This window comes from Formica exsecta, unplaced genomic scaffold (genome assembly GCF_003651465.1).
Source record: "Formica exsecta isolate Colony F162 unplaced genomic scaffold, ASM365146v1 scaffold149, whole genome shotgun sequence".
Classification (NCBI taxonomy): domain Eukaryota; kingdom Metazoa; phylum Arthropoda; class Insecta; order Hymenoptera; family Formicidae; genus Formica; species Formica exsecta.
Window position 1 is genome coordinate 698,217 of NW_021848818.1, and position 15,643 is coordinate 713,859.

At 39.2% G+C, this 15,643-nt stretch overlaps 1 protein-coding gene across 4 annotated transcripts in view; it reads right to left on the minus strand.

Annotated features, from left to right (window-relative positions):
• Positions 1 to 22: 22 nt before the first annotated feature.
• Positions 23 to 15,643, minus strand: part of LOC115246346 (semaphorin-1A) — a 233,962-nt gene continuing 218,341 nt past the window's right edge. For 2 of the 4 annotated variants that reach the window (XM_029825091.1, XM_029825094.1), the window contains 7 exons: positions 12,404 to 12,813; positions 7,676 to 7,764; positions 6,148 to 6,289; positions 5,368 to 5,716; positions 4,658 to 5,271; positions 4,372 to 4,582; positions 23 to 4,300 (listed from right to left, as the gene is read on the minus strand). In XM_029825091.1, coding sequence (XP_029680951.1) covers positions 3,997 to 4,300; positions 4,372 to 4,582; positions 4,658 to 5,271; positions 5,368 to 5,716; positions 6,148 to 6,289; positions 7,676 to 7,764; positions 12,404 to 12,813 — 2,119 coding nt within the window. In that variant the 3' untranslated portion in view covers positions 23 to 3,996. The remainder of the gene's footprint in view (positions 4,301 to 4,371; positions 4,583 to 4,657; positions 5,272 to 5,367; positions 5,717 to 6,147; positions 6,290 to 7,675; positions 7,765 to 12,403; positions 12,814 to 15,643) is intronic. The other 2 variants (XM_029825093.1, XM_029825092.1) reach the window with 2 other exon arrangements.

Here is a 15,643-nt window from a genome sequence, read left to right on the forward strand (position 1 = left end):
AACACGTTTTTACAAATCTTCGTTTTTTTTTTTTACTTATTTTTCTTTTATTAAAGCATCAACGCTCGATAGCAATATCGTAAGCTTATTAGACTTCTGACTTTTTTTGAACACCGAGCTATCGCTACATCTCTCATTATCTTTCTCTCCCTTCCTCTCGTCCGTTCTTTCGTTCACGCACGTACACATATATATACGCACACACATTCTCTTTCTCTCGTTCTCTCTTGAAAAATATTTCGTGGTGTACGAACGCTCTGTTTTTTCATGCATTATTTGATTTCAATGTTTAGTAGAATTCTACGATCTTAATATCGCGAGTGTCTCCCAACTAATGTGTTGTCAACATGATTATTAAAACTCGCTAATAAGGTGAACATCCTTACACGTGTACTTTTCTTATGTCAGTTTCGCGTGTCGCGTACGCGTGCGAGTGTCTTGTATAACCGTGTTCCAGTCTATATATGTGCAAGGGGGCCACCTTCCTATCGTTAATGAATACCGTTTTGTGCGCCTTCTCTAACGATTAACCATCACAATGTGTGACCAACGATGTTTAGTTTACAATTAATATCTTTGGTATCATGCCTGAGTCTTCCGTTTAAAAAATCACTAAACAATTGTTAAAACCCCTTATTCGGTACGTTGTCGTACCAAACTTAAAAAAAAAATTTATCGTTCGCGTAATGCGAAATAAGCCATTAGAAACGCTACTTAGCTCCCGAGAGATAATTAAACGTATCTGCGAGACGACAATGAATGTCGGATCGATTATATGGCAGCTTCGAACCACGTGGAAAATCACATGGGAGTGTTTTGTGTGAGTTCATGTTCCTGCTATCGCTACTTGTTTCAAGCACAAAGTATCGTTTATCCTACGATTACAATGTGCCACATGGCAGTTTAGATATTTCAACAATTATGCACGTATCGTTTGACAGTCATTACAACAATGAGATAGGTGTGTTCACATCGCCGTTTTTATTTTACGGATTTCGCGCTGAAAGAGTATTATCAATTATTAGCAGCGTAGAGTTAACAATTCGCTTTTTGCGACTTTGATAAAATTCCGTTAGCTTCTAGACGAAGCGTAATAAAGAATAATTTGTGCTTGGAACGGGAAACACTTGAAAAAAGTTTGATCAAAATGTTTTTCATGTTGTGTATCGTCAAAGAAAAAAAATGTTTCTCGTCCATGCCGATTATATAAAATTTGTAAGAAAAGTAGAAATATATTGAGAGATTCGCCGTTAGGGGATTTGTTCAGTCTTACGGTTTAAGGGATAATTTTCGACGAGCTCTCGAGATATATTTTAACACCAAATCAACAAATTTAATGATTAAAAAAAAAAAAAAAAAAAAGAGACAGTAATAAAATTTACAGAAATTTTACAACCTGTAGTAGTCTGTATCCGTGTACTTGTGTATTGTGTGCGTGTCAGAGTTCAGGTTCGATTGTTCACAAAATTCCACGATCGATGAAAGACAATCTGCTGGAATGTAGAGATTTTTCGCGACACCGTGGAATTGCGAGAGACCGAGATGTCAGGAATCAATGAGAGCTTGATATACCATATATATATGCGTAAAATAGATACGAGAAATCGTATGAAAAAAATATTTACAAAGCACAGCGACGAATTATTGTGAACAAAAGACCGTGAGTTTTATTACTGCGCCTGTCTCGTTTCAGATCCGTCGAGAGAGCCCCTGAGTTAAAAACCCTCTCCACGTCTCTCCCATTTTCCGATGCTCGAAAAGCATCTCGTCATATAGAATATATCACATACACGTTTATTTCTAAACACACCGAAATAAGAAGCACTTTAAGATAGATGTCTACTTACTTACACCATCGGGCCCAGGTTAGATGGACTGATTTTCGTTTTCGTTTCTTTTTAACTCCTAATTGATGTATATGCTTTTGTATATATGTATTATGTACATATAAGCGCTGTGCCTCTCACTTTTTCTCCCATTCTCTTTCTCTTTCTCTCTCTCTCGCTGCTCTCTATTACGTATATGTGCAGGCGTTGAGAACGCGCGTCTCCGAAGCGTACACAGAACTAGATGAACCGACATTCACAAACGAGAAACTAGGAAATTAGTATCGTTTTCCGCGCGCGCGCGCGACTATTTTAACGTATCTATTATAGACAGCAGCAACATAGTCTGTGTTTGTTGACTGCTACCGTTGGATATATCAGTTAACGCATCCTTAATTCAGGCAATATAGCAATCTCCACGATTTTATGATTCAGATTTCTAGTTAATATGATAACAAAATACCACGAAATTAAGAGAGAGAGAACATTAAAATGAATAAATTATATTTAGAAACGATGGGTTTCTAGTAACACTTTTAAAAATTACTTTATTATGTCCAAGTAAAACTCCGAATCTAACAGTTTTCATGTGGTATATAAACGACCCTATATATACGATTTATAAAATAATATATATTCAATATATTAAATATATTACACAAATAAAATAAAATACAGAATAAAATTACAAAATAAAATAAGACAAATAAAAAAACGAATATAAAGACAGAGACGTTATTATGTACAATTAATTAAATGCATTAATCTCCATTTGGCCAACCGAGAAAAACATTTGGCCAACAACGTCGATAATCGTCATGATCGTCTTTAATTTCGAGGCACGCAGAAGTGTTACGTGATCTATAATGGCACTATCAATCACTCGTATTAAATATTACAACGTTAGAAAAATTGCGTGTTTCGAGCTTGCGGATAGTCTCCTTTAATTGACTTTATGAAAAAAGCCTCATCGTAATACTATGTTGTGTAGCTTTACAATTACACATGTCGACTTCGATGCTAATTGTCAATTAATAAAATAGTGGAGATTACGACATTTTGTTGCGAACCGCCGCTAACGTTCGCACTATTTTGTCAATCGAGCCTAATCACCAAAGTTTACTCGAGTTTTTACATGTTCGAGCATCGATAATTATAGAATTTCTTTCTTTTTTTTTCTTTATTCTATTTGCTCATTTTTTTGCGGATTAGTGCTAAAGATCTAAGATAATCGACAATCGTTATGCTAAAATGTTTGCGCTCGCCTTATTTATTTTTCAACGTGCATGGATAATCAAATTATTGATCAAATGTAACGTCCACCGAAACATTTCCGGTTGGAATGTCGTTTCTACGAGGATTATGAAATGCTGTATTATTACGCTATGATGATTCGTAAACGGGCAAAAATAAAATGCCCTATGCACAGTTGCTCGACTCGACGTTTCCCAATGTGATAAACGACCAATTCGTAAAATAATTTCATTGATCTCTCCATCTCTACTTTGCAAACAAACGGTAACATCTAGACTCGATCGACGCGAAACTCCAACGTTCTAATTTTTCATTATCACCAAAGCAACATCAGTATCAAAATGAAAACCACGAACGAAATAAAAAGATTTAAGATATAAAAGAAACATACCGCGGCATCCATTGAAGTATTGCGATATTTCTGGGCAGGAGATTATTCTCTTGATTATTCAATTTATACATTTCGGAATAACGCGCTAGGACTGTAAAACGCTTTCTCTCTTTCATCTCCTCGCGTCATCGAGCAGAAAGCAGAATATGATGACCATCGTGATGATGATGGCGATGACGATGACGACGACGACGACGATGGCGGCGACGACGACGATGACGACGATGACTATGATCGATAGATGAAGCTGCAGGGTGGCGTTGGTGGCGGCGGTGGCTGTTGGCCGCTCATGGCAATCGGTACGAGAGTGGGCGAGGGTGACGAGGAGGGAGGGGACGGGGAACTCGATGATACGCTCGACGATGGCGAGGGCGATTCCAATGCCCTCGGACCGGCGAGCTCACGATTTGACTGTCCCCCGGACGTCACAGCGCGACTACTTCTGCTGGCCGTCGTCGCGTTGTGGCGATTGCGCGCTGGCCGTCCTAGGCTCCGGTGACGGCCACCCCCCTCCTCGCTCGTTTCTCAGAGATAAACCTTCTTGACGCTGCGCGTGGTCGCAAAGCCATCGTTGCGGCGATACGCGTCACCTTGATGGGAGCGCAGAGTGCCAAAATTGTCGCCGCGCGGTCCCCCGCGGAAACCGTAACCGTCCGGGAATTGAAAGAGAGTCTCCGTGGGAGTCGGCGGTGGTTTCCTCATAGTACCCTTTGGGGATTGAAGTTTCGGCGGTTGCGGAACCAGCACCGGTTCCGCATAGGTCACCTCCTCCTGCGGTAATAGCTTTGGCTCGGGCGCCAGCCTGCTGAATGTGGATAGACAAACATTACTAAGAGCGGCAAATTGAAAAATTATTCCTCCGCAGAGTCCGTTTCTTTAACATCAAAATGGATATCCTACCTATTCACGTTTTGTCGTTGCTCGAAGTATTCATACTCCGTGTCTGGATAGGGTAAATTATCGTCTTCGTCTTTCCTACACTTTCTGCCACACAAATAACCGGCCACGAAACCAACGAACAATGCGGCCAGTGCACCGGCCACCACGGCCATCACTAGAGTTTCCACAGAGTATTGTGGAGGAGGTGTGTCAGCTGCGGATACCTCCGGACCTGCAAATAATAAAATATTAATTCAAATATGCAGAAAAGAGAAATGAATTCACACGACCCGTAGACCAAGAGTACCTGAGTTGTCCTGGTCCTCCTCTTGCGTGATATTGATAATTTCGCCGCCTGGATTGTCTTTATTCGATATCGAGTTCTGTGGAAACTTGTTATTGTTAGCGGATATAGCGCCGACACTTCCGGCGTCCTTGTTCAAGCTCTTGCCTGGCGGGCAGGACGTGTGTGTCCCCGTCGCGACGCTCTGCAGGAACCTGCTGGCATCCGTCGACGCCGGGCCGACCAACGCCCTGCACTTGCCCTCCACCTTATCCCAGGCGCAATACGGATCCTGCAGGGCGACGCATTCACCGCAGGACAATATCCTGTCACTATAGCATCGATGGAGTCTTAGCGCCTGTACTTGACTGTCGGCGATGACGACCAATCGACCGTCCTCGAGGCCATCGCCTGCCTGCGAGGCTCGGACCACCTTGATGCCGCGAACCGGCACCGTTTGTGGGAAAGCTTGTATCTCCTCGATCACAACCGGACTGACTTTCTGATGAGAATCAGCAGATTCGGCGTTCACTGCCTTAATCACCTTGCCGTTGTCCGTGCCAATGAAGAGAACATCATAGGTCTTGCCGCCCGGAGTCTTCACTTGAGGATCCACAGCAATCTGGGTGAATCTGTAACTAAGATCGGATAGAAACATGTTATTAATGCGATCTGTATCATCGACACGATTGAATAAGCGAATTTCCGATATCGCTCGAATGATTTTTACTTACTGGAAACTAGTACGTATAACGATCGGCTGGCCGAAAAAGCTTGGTACCGATTCGTCCATCAGTGAATGTGTGTTGATGAAATTAAGCGTCAGATCCGGCAGCGTGCGCGAGTCGTTGGTGCACTGCCCGGGTCGTGGATCCGGCACTTTTGTGTCCTGCACCGGTAGCCAGTTGGAATTCATGGCGCTCTGCTCCTTGAAATTACCGGCGAAAGTGTCGGCAATATCCTGCAGCGAAAAGGCGCACACCGCCGAACCGCTTATGCTGTTCACCGGCGTCGTAAAGGTGCCATAAATGAGTTGCGCCGATGTGCCGCCGTACTGACCCGATATTAGCTCGGTCGTTGATTCTGCAATCGAGATAGTCTTCAAATTACTTGGAGAAGAACGTATCCTCATCGATATAACATTTCTATTGAGACAAACATTAATGTTAGATTTCTCAAATAATTAAAGAATTTTTATTTTAAAATATATAAAAGTCAATATGAGCATTAAATTATAATCTATGAAAATTGACAAAATTTCTGCAAAACAAGTTTAAGTGGATCAAGCATTTAACTAGATAAAAGAAAGGCGTACGAATAAAAAAATATCAGTGATTTTGAACATATTTATCAATATTATGATGCATAAATATGCATGAAAAATTAAGATTCTTTTATCGATCATAAAGCAAAATTTAGAGGAATGAATAAGGGGGTCCATTATACTCGGACAGAATGATAGATTAAAGAGCTTACACGAGATTCATTGCGTGAACATATATCCGTCTACTTACGTATCTCGTTAAAGTAAAATGGGAAGTCTCCGGTAACGGAGCAATTGAGACGCGACTTCAGGAAGGACGTCCACCTGTTACGGAAACGATGCGGTCCACCCCGATCGTATTTACAGACTCGCGCTACGCGAGAGTAGACGGCCTGCGAATGTGAAAATTGCCGTTCGTAAATTTCATTGTGAAAACTGTGAAATAAGGAAATTTTATTTCAAAAAAAAAAAAAAGAATGTGTCGTAAGAGAAAAAAGAACGGACGAACGAGGTAATTTAATTTTTAGTTTTTATGTGCGTTATTAAAATGACACGCACGTTCCCGGCAGCACAAACGTCGCGTAAAAAGATTGCGTGAAAGGTTGCAAAACAAATATTAAAAATATTAAACCTTCCGAAATTGTTGAGAAAATATAATTCGCGAGATGTACCTTGGGTCACGTAAAGAAGATAAAGAATAGAAGAGAATTTATCGTATACTCATAATTAAAATAGAAGGTATATTTCGCGAGGAGTGCGTAAACGAATATAAAACGAAAGAGAAAAAAAAATAAAATGCGCGAGCGTCCGCGATGTCAAAGATCTCGGTTCCGCCGAGATTATGAACTTGTATTCTCCGAATAATATAAAATTTCTCCAGGACACTCGCCGCGGGAGAGAGGAGTCGCAATCTTCACTCATAATACCGCGTTCTAACTTTTTCTCCCGTTTGAGATACGTCCGGATTTATCTTTCGCTCGTCATATAAAATTATGCGTCATTATCAAAGAGCACGGAGAGCTCGGCTCCGCGCGCGCAGTCTTTGACAATAAGTCGAGCCTGACTTAAGCTATGATGAGTCCGACGCCCACCAACTTTCCGCCGCGGGCGCGACGCGCCCGTAAGAAGGAGCGTGTCTATGTGTGTGTGTAAAAGAGGAAGTGACGCGCCTCTAAAAGCCGATTTTCAATGCAAAACGACGGGCGAAGGAAGCGTAATCGTCTTACTCGGACGTTAAAAATCGACCGGGGAGAATAACAGAGCGGCTACGAACTTTCGCGAAACTTTGGTGCGTATTATATCCGACTCCGAAAGTTAATCTTATCCGCGCGACGCGATTCTTCTACCCCATTGTTATCCGTTGACCGTACGCTAATTCGACGAGCAAAATATCGCGATGGGACTTCTATAGTCATGACCGAGCTTTTATCGTTCAAATTTCGATCATCGTGAAAGATATATATATAGCTTTAAAAAAAGAGACAGCGAGTACTAAATCTTATCCGGAAAAGTGACGCAACAAAAGTTTATTGGGCGAAACTAATGCTATTTAAACTAATATCGTTTCCCTTAATTGCATGATCGATTATTAAAATCGTTATAATAACTGCGTTTATTATGTTCCATGAAACTTGGAATTTTTGGAATACAACACACATTTCTTATACAATAAATACATAAATATAATTATATATGTATTAATGCGATTTTTCTATTTTCAAAATTTATACAGGTAACGTATAGATACATGTGATTATTAATTACCGACGATTTCTTACCTTGCCGCAATTGATATATTCTACAGCAGTCTCTCTAAAGAAGAAGTAGACGAAATCTCCTTGGGACATGGAGCTCACAAAGTTCGGTGCTGCAATTAGAATATGTAGCCATTATTACTAACTACTATTGCCACCGCGTGCGGTGATAGTAAATGGCCCCATAAATTCCCTTTATAAATAAATGAGCGTAATAACCACCTACTGGAACGCAATCGATGGTGTGTAATAAAGCAGACAACGCTCATACGTATCCTGGAAATAAGGGGGGAAATCTCGGCGCGATTTATTTAAAAACTCCCATTTCTACTCGAGATTGCGGCGAACATTAATTCTTACACATTCGAGTGGCTCGAGAAGTTAATGACGACGTTGGTACAGTTATTTACGTTAACAAATGCTTACCTTGATTGTACAACTAATTTCGACATAATCGCGGTAATTAATTGAACGTAATTACGACGACTTAAACACACCAAGACATTCACGTTGACAAACGACATATAGCCCGTTATTAATGTTGGAGAATTATGTACGACACTTTTGTATGCTGATCGCTTCATCGGTAAAATAATGAACGCGAAGCGCAAGAGTAAATCAAAACATACTCGGAGGAAGAGTTTACGACTCGAGGACGCGAAAGTTTAAGTTACAACGAGACGTTTCCTCGTCGTTGACGGCATCGTACATACGCGACACTCAGTACACGCGTACTCCGGGCAACTTCCATCGTCAATATAAGCCGGCTACGCGTATATAAAGGGCCCTTTTATTTTCTCTCCCGGTTATTTCAACGCCGTCGCCCGGTAAAGCGTTGCCGCCGCCGCCACGTCGCGGTTCCGCCGTCTCGGTCGGCCGCCCGATAAAGTGGGAAAACTTTATCGATTTATTAACTTGACAGGGTTTTCATAAGCTTCTTAGGATTCATAAAGTAATATTAATCTCGCCGTGCCACGTAGGTATATCCGAACGACCCATCGCTCTCCGCCCCATAAATTCTCCTCGTTTTACCCAACCCCTTGGCGAGAGAGAGTTCTCCTCCAGCTCTCCCTCTCTCTCTCTTTCTTTCTTTCTCTCTCTATCTGTCACCGCCGGTTCGTTTCCTTCCTTCCTTCGCTTCCTTCCTTGCTCGCTTCCTTCCCGCCTTGCGACCCATGTCGCATTTAACTGCACCACCGCCGAGACAAAGCGCCGCAAAAAATTCACGGTAGAGACCTTCTCGAAAAAGGAAACGCTACCCCCCTCGCTCTCCCGGTTTCACCTTTCCTCCGCGACCGATTAGGAAAATGCTTTTCTAGATGTCACGCGCGTCAGTCCGCGTCTCATCTGGAGCCAATCGTCCGGAGATTTTCGATTCGCGATTTGTCGGAGGAACGACGGGGTGGATAGGGCGAGCGCGGCGGGATAGAATTGAATTTTCGACGGACGGAGAGAAAATCAATATTGTCCAACGGGTGGAGAAACTTGATTAGCGCTCTCGTATACCGTTCAATTAAAATACCCTAGCGGATCCCGGAGGTCCCCGCCGTCTCTGCCTCGAGCAAAGTGACGTATCAATTTTAACGCCACGACGAGAAGACGGTACTTTGAAGTTTCATATAATATACTGTGGTATATAACGTCGAGAAAACCAGTTTTTAATTTATTAAATCCACAAAGGAAGGAGAGGGAAGAGGGGAGGAGATTCCTATACGCGCGCGCGAATATATGAACTCTGATGTCTTGATGAACAAAGATGCAAGAATCACTGTAGATATCATATCATGTATCAGCGCGATTTTTCAAAAAGCACAATAAAAATCTGTTACGTTTACAACGTTAATTAAAATCGTATTTTAGTAAAAAAAAAAAGAGAAAAACGTACGACACAATATACCAAATTTAAAAATATGCAAATGCGCGCATAAATTTCAGACATCGTGTCATTCTATTCAGAGAAACAATGATGATGGCATTTTATCGATTAAAAAAAATCACGCTTCTCTCACAATGCAACGGAAGCGTATTATAATCTCAAGGGCAAATTTCGTTACATAAGCTCAGAATTTCCGTGAAGTAATCTTAGAGGAAGGAGAGAGAAAGCTTAGGGAATTACGTATACGCGCGGTTAATCTTGGAATTACACCGTGTGGATTAGAGTTATCACTGGAAGAAAGGGGAAAAAGATCACTCTCGGTTGCGATTCGATCGCATGACATTTCTAAATAATTTCCCAGAGAGCATGTCGGATTTTCAAAGTCGACCCGGAGCGCGCACTGGAAGCCGAACCTTGACGTGTAAATATTGAATCGAACTCGCAGTTGAACTTTAATGGACACGGATTTGTATTATGCGGGAGTCGCCGCGTGACTCTCAAACATTCAGACACGCGTTTACCTTCCGGCTGAGAGATATCACGAGGTTTGACGGCAGTGTAACGAGGTCGATAATGGATAACAATTATGTCGTGCCGGAATATTAATACGATAATTTCAGAAGTTGGTAAGCGCGATAAAACGACGTGATTAAAGCCGCATATGAGAACGATAATGAGATATAATAGTCGCCTTGATAGCAATTTGGCAAACGTATTGTGAAATGTGAGTTGCGCGTGTTGAAGAAAAATTTTGCGTAGTTTTATCTGCTTTATTCGGGAATCTTTTTTTTCATATAGAAGATTCCTTTTAATCCTTTTAATTAATTATTTTTATATAATATTGAGGCTAACCCAACTCTATTCTAAACTTTTTAAATTAAATTTTGAATATATAAATATATATATATATATATATATATATATATATATAGTATAAATCTCTTATTAAATCCACAAAGGAAGGAGAGGGAAGAGGGGAGGAGATTCCTATACGCGCGCGCGAATATATGAACTCTGATGTCTTGATGAACAAAGATGCAAAAATCACTGTAGATATCATATCATGTATCAGCGCGATTTTTCAAAAAGCACAATAAAAATCTGTTACGTTTACAACGTTAATTAAAATTGTATTTTAGTAAAAAAAAAAAAAGAGAAAAACGTACGACACAATATACCAAATTTAAAAATATGCAAATGCGCGCATAAATTTCAGACATCGTGTCATTCTATTCAGAGAAACAATGATGATGGCATTTTATCGATTAAAAAAAATCACGCTTCTCTCACAATGCAACGGAAGCGTATTATAATCTCAAGGGCAAATTTCGTTACATAAGCTCAGAATTTCCGTGAAGTAATCTTAGAGGAAGGAGAGAGAAAGCTTAGGGAATTACGTATACGCGCGGTTAATCTCGGAATTACACCGTGTGGATTAGAGTTATCACTGGAAGAAAGGGGAAAAAGATCACTCTCGGTTGCGATTCGATCGCATGACATTTCTAAATAATTTCCCAGAGAGCATGTCGGATTTTCAAAGTCGACCCGGAGCGCGCACTGGAAGCCGAACCTTGACGTGTAAATATTGAATCGAACTCGCAGTTGAACTTTAATGGACACGGATTTGTATTATGCGGGAGTCGCCGCGTGACTCTCAAACATTCAGACACGCGTTTACCTTCCGGCTGAGAGATATCACGAGGTTTGACGGCAGTGTAACGAGGTCGATAATGGATAACAATTATGTCGTGCCGGAATATTAATACGATAATTTCAGAAGTTGGTAAGCGCGATAAAACGACGTGATTAAAGCCGCATATGAGAACGATAATGAGATATAATAGTCGCCTTGATAGCAATTTGGCAAACGTATTGTGAAATGTGAGTTGCGCGTGTTGAAGAAAAATTTTGCGTAGTTTTATCTGCTTTATTCGGGAATCTTTTTTTTCATATAGAAGATTCCTTTTAATCCTTTTAATTAATTATTTTTATATAATATTGAGGCTAACCCAACTCTATTCTAAACTTTTTAAATTAAATTTTGAATATATAAATATATATATATATATATATATATATATATATATAGTATAAATCTCGATAACTTTTTTCTATAAACTTATACAGATACTTTCGATAAAACCAACTGTTGTCTTATTGTTAAGAAATGCAAAGTTCGCACAGAACTGGAACTGAATATCGATATAGAAACGCAAACTTTTAGATAATACGAATATAACAGATCTGTCGCTATAATTCTTCTGAATTGGAAAATAATAATTGGATTATTATACAAAATTATTGCACCTCTGATTATAAGTCCTCTATCGCGTTCGGATGGTTCAATTAGCCTGGTCTAATCGTGGTTTGCTCTTATAATTATTAATCGCTATATAAAGCCATTTTATCCTCGATATTCGCTATTTTAGAAGACATAAAAAGAAAATATGATGAATAAGTAAAATAATTTGAACTAACATTTAATTTTGAAATAAAGACTTTGTTCTATAAATACTTTTTTGCGAGTAAATCTTAGTTATGTAAAATAACGTGAGAAATTATTTTGCTTTTAAGCAATATATTATTCTATACATTTTATATTATATATTTTATGTTGCCGCATTAATGACGATCTACAGTTTGCCCCGATGAAAATTAATATCTAGAGTTGCGATCATTAACTATCGACTTCACGAACCGCACTTGTCGCCATGTCGAATTAATGGCAAAAGCGCGCTGGGAAAATGAAAATTGATATCCAGAGTTGCGATCAGAGTTAACCACCGACTTTCAATGTAAATCAGCGGTACGCGATCATTAAGCGTCATCAATCACGGCCAACGAGGATTGACGATTGAATTAGCCCTCTCACTCACCGTTCAGACTCATCGAATCGTACTGCTCGGTTTGCAGCGGTTCTCTATAGATGATCGGGTCCATGCCCGCGAAATCGGCGACCGTGCCGGTGTAGAGTTCACCGTCGACGTAGACGAAGGTGCTGTTATGCTGCGGGTCGTACGGGCACCTCGCCTGACCGCCCTTCTCCTTCATCATCGTGTAGTTGCCCGCGTGTACCGTGTAATCACGACACATAGGCTTGAAGGCGTTGGTGGCGCACACGAACAAATTGTTCGACCCGGTCTTCACCAAGATGCGAATGTAATTCTGGCAGTTTTCCTCGGGCGTGCCCTTGACGACGCACATTTTCACGTCGTTCTCCGTCGAGTACCAGGTCAGCCTCTGCTGCTCCGTCAAATCGGTCAAACTGAGATTATGTACGAGATTCCTGAAACGAAATCGTACGATACTCGATTGAATAATAGAAACCTTTTGTGAGAACTGTGGGATGTGTTTTAAATGGTTGAATATGAATTCCTTTCTATAATAAAAAAGTGAAATTTTCTTGTAGAAAAAATTTTCTCTAGAGAAAAATTCTTGTACAAAAAAAGTTTCCAAAACTAATACGTTAAAAATTTAATATTAAACTTATAGATGGGCACATTTGGCTCTTTTTAAAACTAGCAATTCAAAACTATTACGTATATAATTTATGAGAATCTCAGAAAAGAAAGAAATTGTAAAACATGTGCATAATCAACGTCTGTACCTTTATTATCGGATCCTCATATATATACAATAAAAATTTTTTTTCTATAAAATTATTAAAATAATATTAAATTTTAAATTATATATAATAATTAGTGATGTTATTGGTGTTTTTCACATTATTATAACAAGTATCAGAGAAGTAAAGAATTTTAATAGAGTAGAGATGGAGGAAAGAGTTTTCTCCAAGTTGCAAAGTCTGATGCTTAAAGTAGACATGAACAGAGGAGCAAGATTCTCTGGTTAGCTGGGCTTTAGGCGAGAAAGCGGCGCTTGAAGTTTCGGCAGTCGATCGTTAACTCTTCTTCGTTAAGCAGCCTGCCGTATGCTTAAAAGCATTTTAAAGGGGAAGAATATCTCTGCGCTAGCTATTGCACGAGAAATCGCGTCTTTTGCCGACCGCGAAATAATCATTCGAAATCTTGTACAAAAAAAGTTTCCAAAACTAATACGTTAAAAATTTAATATTAAACTTATAGATGGGCACATTTGGCTCTTTTTAAAACTAGCAATTCAAAACTATTACGTATATAATTTATGAGAATCTCAGAAAAGAAAGAAATTGTAAAACATGTGCATAATCAACGTCTGTACCTTTATTATCGGATCCTCATATATATACAATAAAAATTTTTTTTCTATAAAATTATTAAAATAATATTAAATTTTAAATTATATATAATAATTAGTGATGTTATTGGTGTTTTTCACATTATTATAACAAGTATCAGAGAAGTAAAGAATTTTAATAGAGTAGAGATGGAGGAAAGAGTTTTCTCCAAGTTGCAAAGTCTGATGCTTAAAGTAGACATGAACAGAGGAGCAAGATTCTCTGGTTAGCTGGGCTTTAGGCGAGAAAGCGGCGCTTGAAGTTTCGGCAGTCGATCGTTAACTCTTCTTCGTTAAGCAGCCTGCCGTATGCTTAAAAGCATTTTAAAGGGGAAGAATATCTCTGCGCTAGCTATTGCACGAGAAATCGCGTCTTTTGCCGACCGCGAAATAATCATTCGAAATATCCCGCAATTATACACTTAATATAACCCCGTGTCATGTATAACGAGCAAGAAACAAATTTTCATATCGATACAGCGTGTACACGATGTTGGCAAATCGGCTGAGCTATTAGCGTAATCCGATCAATAACGAACGAGATATATATCAGAGAGAGTTCATTCACGCACAATGCGTTTAATCCGTGTACGACCTGATTATCGTCGCCGACTGATTTCAGCGTTGGAACAGCGTGCATTCAGTGTACACGAGACATGAATAGATTTATCCTATATACAGGCTCGAGAATCCCGAGAGGCCCGAGAGAGAGGAAGAAAAGGAAGAAAGCGCGTTAATCGATCGGTACTGGGGTACAATCGAATCGTCTGAATACGTCCCCTGATGACGAATCAAAAAGGCCACATTTATACACATACACCTTATACATTTATAATCACTGCAATTATTTTACATTGTATCGGCTAGATCTTGATACAATTGTACAATTTGTCCCCTTAACGGACTTGATTACGTTTATTTTTATATGAAACTTTATAAGGAAATTTTATACGATATTGTATCAGGAAATATTTATCTTTCGTGTTATTGCAAACGATAAAGGTTCGAGAGGTTTAATTGGTCATCGGTGATCAATTGAATATGGTCTAACAGTCGCGATAATATGACGCCTATTGTTATATTTGACATGATTAATTATCTCATTACCGAATGTACACTGCTATACAATAATTTGCTTATGTATATTGAGCTAAAGTGATTATTTATTATCTCTCAATAAATAGAACATACGAATTGCAACGCGTGCATATATTATACAAATTTCTTCGATATATAAATACATATTTAGATACGTATTTATTTTAATATACGTTGATTTTTCTATAATATATAAATTGTGTAATAAAATTTCAATAGAACTTAAATTAGTACACAACGTCGATTAATAATACATTTTGAAGTTTGTATTTAATAGGATTAACAATATTGTTGTCAAACGGGAAATTCATAATTATTGGACGAGGAGCATTCTATGGCATTCTATGAGAAGAAACAATACCTATAATTAATTCCTACGATGAAACAATCGCTATTCCTGTTATCAAAGCCCCATACATTCTAGAGTATAACACGCTAACGTTTAATAATCAATATATAATCAATATATAATCTAATCAAAATAAAATTTTAACTTTTGGGACAATTAGATTTAACCATTATTTTCCGCATATACGAAATATGTCAATTAAATTTCAGATCGACTGTAATCACGAAAAAAATTTAATGGATCGGATTAAAAAAATACCCAAGAAAGAGTATTCAATTTACACGATAAAACGAGTTTACATGGAATATATAGGAGGATTACACGTTTCGATCTATCTTGAGATTCGCCGTCGATCTCACACGCTTGAGCGGACAGCGATGCCACGATATCCCGGAAGATGGATAGGCGAGAGGGCGAAGAGAAAACGTAGGAGCAAGGGTGGACCAAGGGAAAG